We start from the raw sequence: 15,768 nt of genomic DNA, 5'->3' as shown, positions 1-15,768 counted from the left end.
CACAAAATATCCAAACATTTCATTAATGGCGGGGATCAGTTGCTGTTGCTGTTGCTCTTCAGCACTCTCTTCTCGAAGGTAACTAATATTTAATTTTTTCCCAATATTTTTCATTAATTTGGTAACTGATTGCAATATGTTTTTTCAGCAATTTCATTGAGGTTTGGTAATAATAATGGAAGAACATCAAGAATTATGCGTAAGAGTTTAAGAATAAATGCGGAGATTAGTTATGTAAACGCTGAAGAAGCAAGGAGACTTGTGGGAGAAGAAGGGTACTCGATTGTGGACGTTCGGGATCGAATTCAGTACGAAAGAGCTCACATCAAATCGTGTAGTCATGTTCCTCTCTTTATTGAAAATAAAGACAATGATATAGGTATAATGGGTTAACTTCTTCGTAAACATAAAATTTACGGGTTTCAGTTTAGTCTAAACGGGTTCAGGTTGGTTTTGTTTCGACCGAGTTTGACCCGTGTGACCTTAAAATAAATTTTATACAAACATATTTGTTTTAAAAAATACAAAAGTATGTAAATTTATAAATTTTGTGAAGTATTAGAATGTGAGAAAAATTAAATAACTTTTTTTTTTAACGGGTCGTGTTCGTGTCAACCTACTAATACTTGTGTTGTGTCAGGGTTCATGTTTGTAGCTTTGATTCTTTGTTTTTTATTTGATGCAGGAACTATAATCAACAGGCAACTGCATAACAACTTCTCGGGATTATTTTATGGATTACCATTTACAAAGCCTAATCCCGAATTCGTGGAGTCGGTAAAGAGCAAATTCTCACCCAACAGTAAAATCTTAATAGTATGCCAAGAAGGACTCAGGTATATATATCATTTGCTTTTGGTTCAACTATAATAAATAATTAACCTTTAAGGGGTGGCACGCCTAAGGTTTGAATCCAACTTCCACCCCTTAAAAGGCTAGAGCAAATTGCGTTTTATCTGGTCCAACTAGTTAGCAGTGTAATAGTGGGGCTGTGAATTTTCTGGTAAAGGGTCTCACGGTTTAAATAAAAGCCTATTGATTATGATTTAAACTTATTGTTTTCTTGTTGCTTAAGATCTTCTGGTGCTGCAAACAAGTTAGAGGCAGCTGGATTTCAGAATATTGCATGTATAACATCAGGACTCCAGTCAGTAAAGCCAGGTTCAATTTCTTACACTCAAAATTTCTGGTTTATACATATGCATGCACTGGAATTTGTTATTTGAAAATAACTAGTTATATATAGGCATCCATTAAATAGAATTAAAATGGAACCCTTAATCTAATCACATCATATCTCCAATTGAGTAAACCTTGTCTACACGAATTCTATATAATATTAATACGCGACTTAAAGAGGGTTGTTTGATGTGGATTTTTAGGATGGTTCGACGTTGAGGGTACCACAGAGCTACAAGACGCTGGTAAGGGTGGTTTAGTTCAAGTGCAAGGCAAAATCTCAGCTGTTCTTGGAACCGTACTCATCTGTAAGTTGTCATTTTACACATTTTTGTTATTCACAAAACGAAGTAATAGTTTCCAAAACATCTGCTAGAGGTGGCGGGTTGGGTAACGGTTCACAACAGGTTCGGGTCAAATAGGTAACTTTTACATTGTCAAAGTGTCAAACTATTGTGGTCGCTTCGGTTAACACACATTTTGTCCAAAGTTGTATATTAAATAAATAACTGATAGGTCAATAATTCTGAAAATAATCATATGCCTTTTAATAAAGGATTACAATTCAGTTTGGAATTTTCTTTGCAGGTGCTTATCTTTTCATAACTTTATTTCCGGATCAAGCAGAAAAGATCCTTGCATTGGTGCCTTCGAGTTAGCAACGTAACGTCAGAATAATGAGATAACAAGTTTTGCATTTGTGTTTTGTTTGAATGGTGATCTGAGTGAAGTTAAGATTCTTGGAAACATAGAACATATGATGTTATGATGATAGACCTGGAGATTTTGTTAATATGTGCAGACTGCAGTCAATGAATTTGTATGATTTTATGTCTCATTTATAGACATCATTTCTTTAAATAGCATTGGATTTAACAATGATTATGGAGTTTCATTTATATAAAAAGACCTCTTTATATAAACACCCTGCTAATAATGTTGGTAAATAGTCGTTAACGATGGTAAACATTTTATTTTATATAAGGGGAGTCAAGTTCAATATAACTACTATATTATTCATAAAAAATGCAACAAAACTTTTCCGAACCATAATATTTTGTGTAAAAATGAAAGGCACAAAAGTCGGTTCGTTTCAATTATTTGTACACATATAATATAATCATAACTGAACAAAATTTTACCACAGAAAAGCCACAACCAAAGCATTTGATCTTAACCACCAAGAAATACAACAATTGTTGCTATTTTACATGTCAGCATTACAAATTTTATAAAAAATTAAGACATGCAGTATCCATGGTAGCTAATGATCATACAATTTAATAATTAATGGTAAAAACACATTAGCTCAGAATGTTATTGTATAGAAACAAAGCTCTATAACTTGAAGCATTAAAAAAATTATATTAAGTTAGCAAAATCATCTTCCAAATCAAGTTTCATTATATCTTTCCAACTTCGTTTCACCTTGCTATTCTCCCTGTAAACAGTACAATTGCCTAACATTCCCAGAGGCTGCAATACATCATATTAAAACAGTGTTAACCAAAAACCAAAAAATAAAGATCAAAAAATAAAAACAAAATTAGGAGGTGGTTATGTGAATGGAAGTGCCATGAACATTACCATATAACCAGTCTTTGAAGTATACGTGAAGCGCGGTTAATAACTCACGCTTTCTGTTATCTTCCAGTTGTGTTTCTTTCAATATCTGTTTAACTTCAGCTAAATTTTTGTCCTGGAAAAACCAAATAATTAGATTAATGGACATGGTGGATTAAATGTTTAATAATTATCATGAGGTCATAACTCATAAACATACATTCTTTTGCTGAGATGACATGTACACACCAGGCAGTGGAAACGGATTGGCTTTTGTGGACCCACATCCTTCATCTTGAAACCAATTCGGAATCTGCAAAAAAATTAAAAAGCAAATAAAAAAAATAACAATGATAATAATAATAATAAAACCATATGAGAGTACCAAAAAATTGGTAAATTGATCGGGTTCTAAGTGAGCAGCGGATTCAGTTTGACAATCGGATACGCCAGCTGGATGTGAAACCAAATCATGTGGGTCCACGAGACCAAGTGCAATAGGCTCATCCCATCTGTTAGGGCTAGCTTCAACACCAACTTGTTTCATGTGTTCCTCTAATTGTGGGTAAAATGTATTATAAGGTGCCACCTGTACATCATTTTATAACATTATCAAAAGTTTAACAATGTGATATACTGAAATGTTATGAATAGTGTAAATTAAAAATGGGATAACTTCAAATATCCCCTCAAAACATGGTATATGAACAAAAAATCATAATATTGAATATACCCAAATTTATGACATCCGTGCCCTTCTCTTAAAACTTGTATTAGGATGTCAGAGTTTGGAGTATAAGGAAAAAGAGAAGGGTATAATGGTCATATTAGAACTTGTATTTAATGAAATGTTGAGTATTTAGAATGAGTACATTTCATATTAACTTTTTTGGTCAGGTGAATATGATATTGTACAAGTTTTCAGTGTTATAAATACCTGCAACTTATGGTTATCGCCAACAATAAGGGGTTGCTGATTTACCCCTAGATAAAATACGCATTCACGACAGTTGGTGATACAAATACGTTTTGCTGCTGAAATCACATGAACTCTTTCACAATGCTCGATTCTTACAGCCTGATGAACAACATGACAAAAATGTTAAAAGGGTTTTAGATTATATTTAATAAAAGATGATTAAAATTTTAAATTTCAGGAAAAAATACTAAAAATTTGAAAAAAGAATTACTATGGTGTACCTTTCCAACAGCACCAAGCACTATAGTTGCATCAGAGCAACCATATACCGTGGCATAATTTAAAGGAGCTAAGAGATAAATAACCGACTCATGGCAATTCACAATCTGCAGGATAATAACATAACATTTTACAATTTGCATAGTGTTATAGAGGAAATCATAGAAGGTTAAAAAAGTAATGATCCATAAAACTAACCTTCACAAAAGAGGTTTTAAGTTCAGATGCTTGTTTTACATATGATTGCTTAGAGATTCCTTCAATATGGCTAAAGCCCTTGGAACTTATTGAGTGCTTAACAGTTTTTGCAGCATCATCAGCCATCAAAGCATCATGATCAGAAGCACTAGTAGGCCCGGAACCGTTCTCTTTTGCAGCAACTCTTTCAGAGATACGTTGTAGTGCAGAGTTAATATTCTGTTCAATCCAATCATGAACTTGTGATGCAGGAACCGGGGCAGTAGGCATATCAGGATCCAAATTAGCAAAAAACGGAGCGTTTTGACTTAAAGGAATACTCCCCGACGACCCTTTTTCACCAAAATAGATTAGGAACGAAAGATGCTCAAAATTTTCCATTGTCAAAACCTGCAAACGTTAAACCGTTATTTTGTTAAAAGTGCGTGAATAAAGGGTGTTCAAAAATAAAAATTAAAAAATTATTTGACAAACCAGTGAATCTTCGGCTTCGGGTTTGCCTTCTACAGGCTCAGCCAAAAGGGATATTAGGTTGCCAAGATGTTTGTGTAGATATGATAACTGATGAGCTTCTTCATCAGCATGTGATGGCATCGACCTACGCACATTGCTACGTGCCAACTGTTTGATGAAATGGATAGCGCGTGTTAGTTTAAGTAAAAAAAAAGCAATAACATTTGAATGTCTAATTTAAGTTCAAGCTTTGTGATAGTTAACGCTACATTGCCTAAAGTTCTAATTTAAGTACTACATTTCCTAATTTGGTTGCAAGTAAAGAATAAGATATTGGTCTAGTATCCAATTGTGTCAAAACTATAATACAGAGTTGATCCAAGATTTGGCTTATTCATATTCGGACCAGGCATTAATTTTGCTCCGCTTGGACTTATGAAGCCCATAAGTAATGAACGAAAACGTCTCAATGGACCAAACATAACTTCACTAGTAATGAAGCGGTAAATCGATCCATTTTTATTGTAGATGCGTGTAAACTATTAACCTTATTCCTTTAACATCATTAATAGGCTGCCAATTTTAAATTTCAAGATCCGCCATTACCCGTCAAATTTAAAATTTCCCATAAAACGGAGCTTGATTTATTTCAGTGGCGTAGCTCATTAACATCCCCCCCCCCCCCCTCACACACACACACACGCGTGTTTCGTCCAAGCTTCGCCACTATGCATTCGGTATTTAATGATATATATTCCTCTTGATGCATAAATTAGATCATAACTACGCAATGAAATTCGAAATGAATAACCGAAAGCAGCACCTGTAAGGGCGTAAGAGCCGACAGGAACCCATCGAAGGCCGAATTCGACGGCCAAACATCAGCAATAGCAGGGGAGTCCTTATGCCCTCTAGGCAACAACCTCTTATACGACTGTATATACAGAAAAATAACCAGATCATACACATTCACACCAGCATCATCAGCCTTGGCATTCACAATGGGGTCCGACACAGAGTGATGAACGGACGCGATGATCTCGAACACAAGGCGCGCGTGTTCCTGAGAGATCTGCAGTGTTTCGGAGAGTACATTGGAATGGATTCGGTTGTTGTTGGAGAGTGGGTGGTTAAGAAGTTTGTCTCGGAGAGAGGTTAAGGTTTGTGTGGCGTCGGTGAAGATGAGTTTTTGGAGTGGAATGAGGCCGTGTTCGAATGGCTCGCGGCGGGGGTGAAGGTGGTGGTCCGGTGGTGGTGATGGGTGGTGGTCCGGTGATGGTGGTGTGATTTCCGACATGGTGGTGGGAGAATGGATCTGAAGCAGACTGAGAATGTATCAAAATGTTTTATAATTTTAACTTTTCCTTTCCACGTGGGTTTCATTTTGTCTTCCATTTTTTTCCGGTTATGGCCAACGAAGATAAAATCAGACTTATTGTGTGAGGTCGTAAGTTCGAATCTAAGCTACGGGGTTTCTACTATTATGGTGGCGTATTAGGTGTCAAGTGGTATCAAGGAAAAGGTTCTTTCAACAGAGAACAGGAGAACCAGGGGTTATGTTTTTTAAGATAAACTATTAGAAGATTTTAAACTGGGTTAAAAAAAACATATAGCTTCGACGCTTTTTTTTTTCGTCCAAGTAATATTTTTATATATTAATTTGTGCTATTTAATGTGTGTGAGAATGAATTTTATTAATTGTAATTTAAGGAATATGAATATCACTAAATTTTATCCCAAATTATTGTGTATGTATATCTAGCACCATGTTGCAACACTCATACTTATAATATTATAAGGTGATATTTGAAACATCAAACATAATCATCAACAAACAGAAGAAACAAACATGTTGAAAAGTCTAAAAGAAATAAGCCCGACTGCAAATTAGCAATGGATATAGCTAACTTGTAATATTTCGGGTTTTCATTTTTTATATTCTTGTAATTAACCCGACCCGTTTAAGGGTTCGGGTCACTCATTTAATAACACCGACGTATTTATTGAGTATTTTTTTGTAGTTTTAACACTTAAACTTACAAGAGCTTGACAAATCTCACCCAAACTCAAATTTTAACCCATTCTCGCTTACATCTATAAACTTCAGGTGCCAGTTATGTAAATCATGATATTATAATATATAATAATATATAAATAACCCAAACCACCCACCCTGGTCCGACCAGTTGACCCAAACCTGACCCGACGGCCCCAAATCCTTCAAAATCTTCAATCCCGCTCGTTTATGATCAATTAACTTGGGCAAGTGGCATATTCAGTCGAATAAACGCATAACCGACAATTAATTATAGTAGGAGCGTGTTAATTAGGCCGTAATTTGATGAATTAACCTAATTAAGCCACGAACAAACCCTAACTCGTGATCTATATAAACCCCTCGTTACGAATCAATTAAACTCGCAGAAACCCTCTTCCCCTCGTCGCCAACTTTTCCCCTAAACCCAATTTGATTTACACTATCATCCCGTCACTCAAATTACCCTCCTTTGGCCGCAACTAACTTGATCGATTATACCATCTTAACCACAGTTCTAATACAATTAAAAGGTACGGCTAGAATCGCGCTTCACCATAGATCATTAACCCTAAACACGTTTGATTAAACATGGACCAGATTATCCAATTGGATAATCTAGGGTTCATGTCCTTTTTTTAAACCTCGTTTATATAGTTAGATCTGCAACTATTAACAACTGGTCATGTTGGCTCGGTTGGCTGATTCTTTGATTAACAAGGGCTGGGTCGCGGGTTCGAACCCGACCCAGCCATGTTTTTTTTTTGGCATTTTTTCTTTCTTTTTATTTTATTTAATTGTTTAAACATTATTTATCTTTTACTTAAATAAACATCTAAATATTATAAAAACCGACAAATTGAGCCATTTTCTCGTCATCCTAAAACCCGGTTTTGTTATTTATTTTTTTTTTGTAACAATTTAATAAGTTTCTTTTATATTAATATATGGTTATAACATTTAATAAACGTAAATTTGATAAACCGAACCTTTAGACTTGTCGTCTTCTCCATAAAATCTTGTATATATGTATGAATGAATATGATAACTCGTTTTCGTTTTAAAGATTCATTTTCGTCTTAGATTTCCAACTTTTATATCACTTTATAAAATATCATTTTTTTATAACGGAAGCAAACATAAATATATTAATAACCCTTATAATTAACGAAGATGTAACAATCAATATTTTTAATGTTACACACAACCATATCGACTCTCAAAACCCGTCATAGATCCTTAATATTTCGTTATGACTATATTTAACTCTCTTTATCGTTAATAATTAGGATTAATTGTCGGCAAATATCGGGAAGCTTGATCGTTTTCCATCCTAGCATTTTCTTTTATTATCTCGTCCTCGCTTATCCCTCATTAAAGGTAAGTAAATTCACATCCCCCTTTTTATCGCTTTACAATTTTGGGGGAGTTATGCGTTCAAAATCAATTTATTGTTTTCACTATAATTCCTTTATATGCATAATTGTAATTGCTCGATTAGTTGTTATGTGCGAATATGACTATGTGTTTATTTTTATGTTGGTTGGTACCTCATCCTCATCCTCATCCTCATTAGTATGATCATACGCCGTCGAATTAAACCATTATCAATGCGATTCGGTTGAAAAGACAACTTTTATTTATTGTTGCTAGTTGTAGTAATTTACGATTATTGCATGGAATTGTTATTTTAATATTATACATACTCAAAACTGTGGTTTACTTGCTCAACTTTATGTTGACAAAATATATTTTTTCACGCATGGCGCATGCAGCTTTATCGGATGAATCAAGTATTGGAAGTTAGATGAGACCTTAGGTTGCTTGATGATTGAAGAGAACTTTTATTTTAAGTTATTTATGTTTTGAATATTTAATTGTAACGGTATTTTATTTGAAACGATGTTTGTGCTTTTGAACTTGATATATGAATGAATAATTTAGATATTGATACGTGTATTTCACTTAGTGTCTTCTGAGCTATGATACAATCAAAGTCGCGCCCCGGCATGTTCCGCCGTAGGTTGGGGTGTGACAGATTGGTATCAGAGCCGAAGGCTATAAGATAGGTGGTTAGACGTAACGACCTAGTAGCATTCTTAGGGTCCCTATACGTGTTCCTATACGTGCACCCTACTTGTTTAAATTTTGTACATAGCTTAGCACATTTATATTGTTCATCATATACAATTGTACACAAAAAGCACACACTTAATCCGAGGCTATGCCTCATCCTCCAAAATTATTTTTTTTAAACTCTAGGACGATTTTTTTTCCGGGAAATTCCTTAGGAAATCCCACCTTTTCGCTCCCCTCTCCTTGAGGATGATTCGTGGGACGGATATGTAGTAACTAGAAGAGGTACGCACTTGTTTACCGAACCCTTGACACCAAGGCTTGCGAGCCTAAGGAAGTACAATGCGCATAAATCTCAATCAACCACGAGATCTGGATGCCTTCCTGGAGTGTTCGGAAAGGGTGTGGAACTTATTAGGCCAAAGCATATCACACCAAACGTACCCGAATCTACTACCCTCATTGTATCAACGTGGTCATGTGACGATCACATCCATAAATTTATAACCGAATTCACGGTGATTTCGTGGCTAAACTCGGTTTTTCCGTATTGTGATTTGTTGATATAATGGATGAAGTATGTTCAATGGGGTGGTTCCCGAACTACTTCAATCATCTACCTCGACACCCCCCTCAAATTCGATTTTCGATTGTTTTTGTTTATTTGGTGTTTGATATTTTTCATTTGTTGGAAGAACCCATGGTGGCTCATGAAGCCCTAACCGACAAATGAACCCATGTATTGTAATTCAAGTTATGTTGTTATATTATTTTTTTTAAAGATGATAAAATGTTATATAATCAAGTCTCGTAAGAAATGTTGCAAAAGTCGCTAGGCGGTCCCTAGGCGGCCGACCACCTTGGAGGGAGTACTCGGGGAGTACTCGGAGATGATAAATATAAAGAAAATTTGATTTTGGGTAATATACATATTTCAAATATCATAAGTTTACCAATATTTATAACAAAATAAATAAATATCAATATAAATAAGAGAAATACATTTTTAAACACTAAATTATTCTAAAAAATGTTAATCATTAATTAAAAATAATGATATTTGTTCTTTAATATTATAGGAATACAAATTATGTTGTATTTTTTAAGTCAAAATAGACCCAAGTTGACCGACTAGATGTGATTCAGGCTAATGTTGACCACCTTTGACCAATTTTTAGTAACTAGGCGGAGTTAAAGAAACTCCCCTCGGCACCATACCTTGTAGCGAGTACTCGGAGAGTACTCGACCTTGTAGACCTACTTTTACAACATTGCTCGTAAGTAATGAAAATTCTCAAACACAATCCCAACCTCAATACACGATTACTATATTTCGTCAATTAATAATACTTGCAACATTCACCCGAGTCTTACGAATTTTACACCTTTTACCCCTGCAGTATGTCTTCTCGCTTCATCAGTCATGGCCGTCGCACCGGCAACTCTGGTCGCCACATGTCGTCCCACATTACTAAGGGCATCGTGGAAGCCCTCCCAACGATCATCTCCCAATTGCAAATTGTGAATGCTTCTTCATCATCCAAAAATGCTTACCCCCTCAAACAATTCAAGAGTGCCAACCCGCCCGAATACTTCGGTATTGACGGTGCTACCGTTCTCCTGCAATGGTTTGAAGATACGGATAGCATATTTCTCCATTGTGAATGTCCCGAGGACAAGAAAACCACATACGCCTCGAGTATGCTTAAGAAGAATGCACTTAATTGGTGGAACGGTGAAAAGCACACGCTCGACGCTGAGGTTGCCATGGCCTTGCCATGGGATGACCTCAAGAAACTCATGCTCAAGAAGTTATGCCTGAAACATGAGCTTCGGAGGTTGGAAGAAGAGTTTTGGAACTTGAAACAAGAAAGTGGAAATGACACCATCTACAACGACCGTTTCCATGAACTAAGCCTTCTCATTCCCCACAAGGTCACTCCACTTGAACGAGAAATCGACAAGTACATCTCGGGTTTGCCTATGCAAATTCAAGACTCTGTTCTAAGTCGTGACCCTCAAACCCTCCATGATGCCATCACCTTAGCCGGTACCCTCACCGAGAACCACGTTAAGGCCGGGACCTTGACGCGGAAGAATTCTAAGAAGCCCAATGATAAGCCCACACCTGAGCCCACTAAAGAGTCTAAGCCTGAATCCTATAAGCCTGAGTCCTCCAAGAATAACAACCACAATAACTCATCCCACTACCGCAACAACAAGAGAAAACCCAACTCCCAAAATTATTTGTTAGCCCAACCGCAAGCCCAACAAGCCTCTCCAAGCAAAAAGCCCTACACCGGCCCACACCCGTTTTGCAACACTTGCCAACACCACCACCCGACCCAAGCCACATGTCGGGTGTGCACCAATTGCCACCGATTCGGCCACCTTACCCAATATTGTCGAGAAGCACCCCGTGTGCAAGCCGCTCCACCGCGGTTCGCACCATCTGTGACATTCGTTACTTTTCAAACCCGAAAACCCGACCCATTTTAAATTTTCGGTTTTTTTGTTCTATTTATATATATATATATATATATAATATTAATTACGACGATTTATAGTTATTTCTCATTCATTGTTTATCTGTTTAGTTCAAATAACGAATCTCCGAGCTATACAAGTTTATAAAATAATCAATCTCCAAACTCTACGGGTATAAAACGTAAACAATCCCAAGATAATAAAATATACCAAGTTTCGATTAAGTTACATATGGTTATAAAGTTCAAGGGTTAAACATTAATAAAGCAAAAACAGTTTATATACATATTTAAGAAGTTGAGGGGCTTAAAGTGAAAATTGGAATTTAAATTATAATATTATATTAATAAAAAACCCCAGCCGGCCCTCTCTTCCCCCTCCCTCACGTTTTTCCGGCGAGGCTAAATTCCGGCGCCGACGAACAAATTCCGGCGACATTAAAAACCATCCAAAAACGCCATTTTTAATCAATTTTAATGATTAAAACCCGTTGCACCATCACCCTAAAGCTTAATCAAGACCTATTACGCGTAATAACACCTCCAACGTTCGGATTCAAACCCCAAACCGTCGGAATATAATTAATTTTCAATAACACGAATTAACCATCCAACGTATCAATTACAACTATAAATAACATCCATATTCTCTTCTAAACGTGCTACAGACATAATTTTACACTAACAAACTCCTTTATATCATCAATTCGTTCTTATCATCACATTCCGACCAACGTACGGTTCTCTGTCAAATCATAACCTTGGAAGGTAATTGTAATATGTATTTTCATTGTTTCGACCCGTCTAATAAAACCCCTAATCTAAATCAATAAAATCTGAAATGGATTAAGAGAATTGGAATTTCTAGGGTTTAAGGTGAAGAAGATGAAGTTTAATTTCTGTTTATAACTAATTGTTTTCCATCTTTAACAACAAAGGCTTTCTGGTCCAGTGATTGAGTATGCTTTGTATGGGCATGAAGACCCGGGTTCGAACCCGGGTCATAGCAAACCCATTCTATATTTTTTTAAAAGTCATTTTTATTAGTTATAATAAATTAGATATATAAACCATACAAAATAAATAAAATTAGTTTTATAGTTAAAATAAAACTTGTTTAAATTTCCGTTAGCAATTTCGTTCAAAAACCAATCTCTCAAAACCCGGTAACACTCGTTAAACTCGTAAAATAATTATATAAAATGATATGTATAGTGTCGTTGTATAACTTTAAAATTTCTAAACCAACAAACGTTTATTCTAAAATAAAATATACCGTTAACGCTAAAAATCCCGTTGATATTAATATAGTAATTTATGGGTAATATTAAAATTCATTTAAAATTCGTTGAAGCTTTAGAATAAATATTATAATATCCAACTCCATAATAAAATAAAAATTTAACATCTCTAATCCCCGACAACCCGGCCTATTTTTACTTTTTAAGTTGTTAGTAATAATTAATTTTTGTACTTGTAATTTTAGTTCGTGTCGTTCAATTGCTTCGGTTTCATTTACGCTCTTTCGGTTTTATTTCAACTTTGTCTTCAACTTCAAGGTGAGTTTCTCACACCCCGTTTTACGCTTTTACTTTTGGGGGTAGCATATATATCCTATCCAAATTACAATTTCGTTTATTCATTATTTACAAACTACAATTCGCTACATGGACTTGTGTGTTTATTTGCTTACTTGCTCAAAGATTACATGCTCATGGTTTCCTCATTAAGTATGATCATACGCTCCCCTATGCACTCAGGACCTCGATGTTATGAGTGGAATAGGGACCCCCGATCCGAGTACGATGGTTGTTACCAACGGAAAGGACACTTACTTGCGCTATTATCCGAGTACATTGGTGCACAATCCCAACTGGAAAGGACCTTAGTTGCTCATTTACACTTGTTCATGGAATTGTAGATTTTTATGTATTTATATCAAAACTTGTGTGAACTCACCAACTATTCATTTAGTTGACATTATTTTATATATATGCTACAGGTACATTTATTCGAAGTTGAAACAAGAAGAAGATATTAGAACTTAGGGTATTTCAATAAATGGACAAGTCGTTAAATTGTTCTTATATTTTCCATGTATTTCATGTTACAAACTTGTGTACTTGATGTTTAAATTAATTAATGATAATATTGTCACTTAATAGTGTCACATGTATTTTGAGTAATCTGTACGTCACACTCAGGCGTTTCAAGTACTAGTTCTGGACCAGTGATTTGGCTATCACCCACTTCTGCCCAACAAAGAGGTGATCGACACTTCTCGTTCATACAACGCTTCAAACGACGCTGCTTTAATGCTTGCGTGGTAGCTGCTATTATACGAAAACTCTACCAAGGGCAAGTGAGGTTCCCAAGTTTTTCCGAAATCCAACACGCACGCACGCAACATGTCTTCCAACGTCTGAATGGTGTGTTCACTTTGCCCATCCGTTTGAGGATGGTATGCTGTGCTCATATCAAGGCGGGTGCCTAGTGCGCTCTGTAGTGACTTCCAGAAGTGCGAACTGAAACGGGAATCTCGATCAGATATGATGAGGCAGGCACTCCGTGTCTAGACACTACTTCTTTCATATAGATGCGAGTCAGTCTTTCCATTTTGTCCGATTCCTTGATCGCTAAGAAATGCGCAGACTTCGTCAACCGGTCAACGATCACCCAGATGGTATCGCATCCCGTCGGTGTTTTGGGTAATCCCGTGATGAAATCCATGGAAATGTGTTCCCATTTCCATGTTGGGAGTTCCGGTTGCTATAGCAGACCAGATGGTTTCTGATATTCCACTTTGACTCTTGCACAAGTCAAGCATTTGCTCACGTAGGTGGCAATTTCGGCCTTCATGTCTGGCCACCAATAAAGTGCCTTTAGGTCATGGTACATTTTATCTGAGCCAGGGTGAATGGAATATCGGGACTTGTGTGCTTCGTCCATCACTAGAGTTCTCAACTCTTCGTATCAAGGGACCCAGATCCGGTTTTTGAAATATCGGACCTCGTCCGATTTGGTTTCAAGCTGCTTGTCCATGCCCCACATGAGTTCTAATGGGAGGTTATCGTCTTTCAACGCTTCGAGTTGAGCATCACGAAACTGATCAGGTAAGTTGGCGTGAATCGTGAATTGTAATGCTCGCACTTGTCTAGGTTTATCGGTTTCTTTTCTGCTGAGAGCATCGGCCACTACGTTGGCCTTTCCCAGGTGGTATTTGATGGCACAATCATAATCCTTAAGTAGCTCAACCCAACGACGCTGTCGCATGTTCAACTCCTTTTGATCATAGATATGTTGGAGGCTCTTGTGGTCGGTGTAGATAGTAAACTTGGTACCGTACAAGTAATGCCTCCATATCTTAAAAGCAAACACCACGGCTCCGAGTTCCAGGTCATGGGTCGTGTAGTTCTTCTCGTGGATCCGTAGTTGTCGAGAGGCATTGGCTATAACCTTCTCGAGTTGCATCAACACGCAACCGAGACCTTATATCGATGCGTCACAATGCACCTAAAAATTCTCTGTTCCCTCGGGGAGGGCTAGGATAGGTGCGCTACAGAGTTTGGTTTTCAACAGTTGGAAGGCAGACTCCTGCACGTCACCCCAATTGTACTTAGTACCCTATTGTGTCCGTGCGGTGAGGGGTTGAGCAATCTTTTAAAATCCCTCGATGAAACGTCGGTAGTAGCCAGCCAGTCCTAGGAATTGTCGCACCTCAGTCGGAGTCTTAGGTGCTTCCCAGTTTTTGATGGCCTCTACCTTGCCGGGATCGACATGGATTCCATTCTCATTGATCACATGTCCTAAGAAGTGAACCTCGCGAAGCCAAAATTCGCATTTCGAGAGTTTAGCGTACAGTTGTTCCTTCTTCAACAATTCTAAGATCAACCTCAGGTGTTCTTCGTGGTCGGTCTTGTTCTTGGAGTAGACGAGGATATCATCAATAAAAACAATCACAAACTTGTCGAGGTACACCTTGCATACTCTGTTAATAAGATCCTTGAATACGGCTGGTGCGTTGGTTAAGCCAAAAGGCATAACTGAAAACTCGTAGTGACCGTACCGAGTTCTGAATGCCGTCTTTGAAATGTCTTCCTCGCGCACTCTCAATTGATGGTAACCAGATCTCAAATCGATCTTCGAGTAGTAACTCGATCCTTGAAGTTGGTCGAAAAGATCATCAATTCAGGGGAGGGGATAACGGTTCTTGATCGTCACCTTGTTCAGCTCTCGGTAGTCGATGCACATGCGGAAAGTCCCGTCCTTCTTTCGAACAAATAAGACAGGGGCTCCCCATGGTGATGAGCTAGGTCGGATAAAACCTTTATCCGACAAGTCTTGCAATTGAGTGGACAACTCCTGAAGCTTTGCTGGTGCGAGCCGATACGGGGCTTGGGCTATGGGTGCTGCACCGGGGGCCAATTCGATTTGGAATTCGACTTGTCGAATAGGTGGGAGTCCAGGAAAATCCTCCGGGAAGACTTCCGGAAAATCCCGCACAATCGGTATGCCTTCGATTTGCTTCTCCTCCGCGGGTTTCTCAACAGTATGAGCTAAAATCGCTGGATGGCCCTTTC

General features: G+C 37.3%; 2 protein-coding genes across 2 annotated transcripts; one reads left to right on the top strand and one right to left on the bottom strand.

The window, feature by feature from the left end:
- The first annotated feature begins 156 nt into the window (after positions 1-156).
- LOC143546695 (rhodanese-like domain-containing protein 9, chloroplastic) lies at positions 157-2,005 on the top strand. The gene is made up of 5 exons (XM_077038306.1): positions 157-379; positions 686-836; positions 1,076-1,161; positions 1,383-1,487; positions 1,768-2,005. Exons 1-5 carry the CDS (start codon positions 196-198, stop codon positions 1,836-1,838), a joined length of 597 nt encoding a protein of 198 aa, XP_076894421.1. The 5' UTR covers positions 157-195; the 3' UTR covers positions 1,839-2,005.
- A 316-nt stretch (positions 2,006-2,321) lies between these two features.
- Positions 2,322-5,927, bottom strand: LOC143546716 (uncharacterized). Its single transcript, XM_077038323.1, has 9 exons — positions 5,415-5,927; positions 4,613-4,759; positions 4,139-4,528; positions 3,943-4,047; positions 3,680-3,820; positions 3,128-3,331; positions 2,963-3,055; positions 2,767-2,878; positions 2,322-2,655 (listed from the first exon to the last, which is right to left on the bottom strand). The coding sequence occupies exons 1-9, from the start codon at positions 5,886-5,888 to the stop codon at positions 2,612-2,614; spliced, it is 1,710 nt and encodes a 569-aa protein (XP_076894438.1). The 5' UTR covers positions 5,889-5,927; the 3' UTR covers positions 2,322-2,611.
- Positions 5,928-15,768: the final 9,841 nt, after the last annotated feature.

Source organism: Bidens hawaiensis, unplaced genomic scaffold (genome assembly GCF_021521415.1).
Source record: "Bidens hawaiensis isolate Kalapana, Puna unplaced genomic scaffold, B.hawaiensis_p1.1 tig00014424_1, whole genome shotgun sequence".
Classification (NCBI taxonomy): domain Eukaryota; kingdom Viridiplantae; phylum Streptophyta; class Magnoliopsida; order Asterales; family Asteraceae; genus Bidens; species Bidens hawaiensis.
Note: the sequence above shows the minus strand (reverse complement) of the source record. Positions and strands in the feature narration are given on the sequence as shown.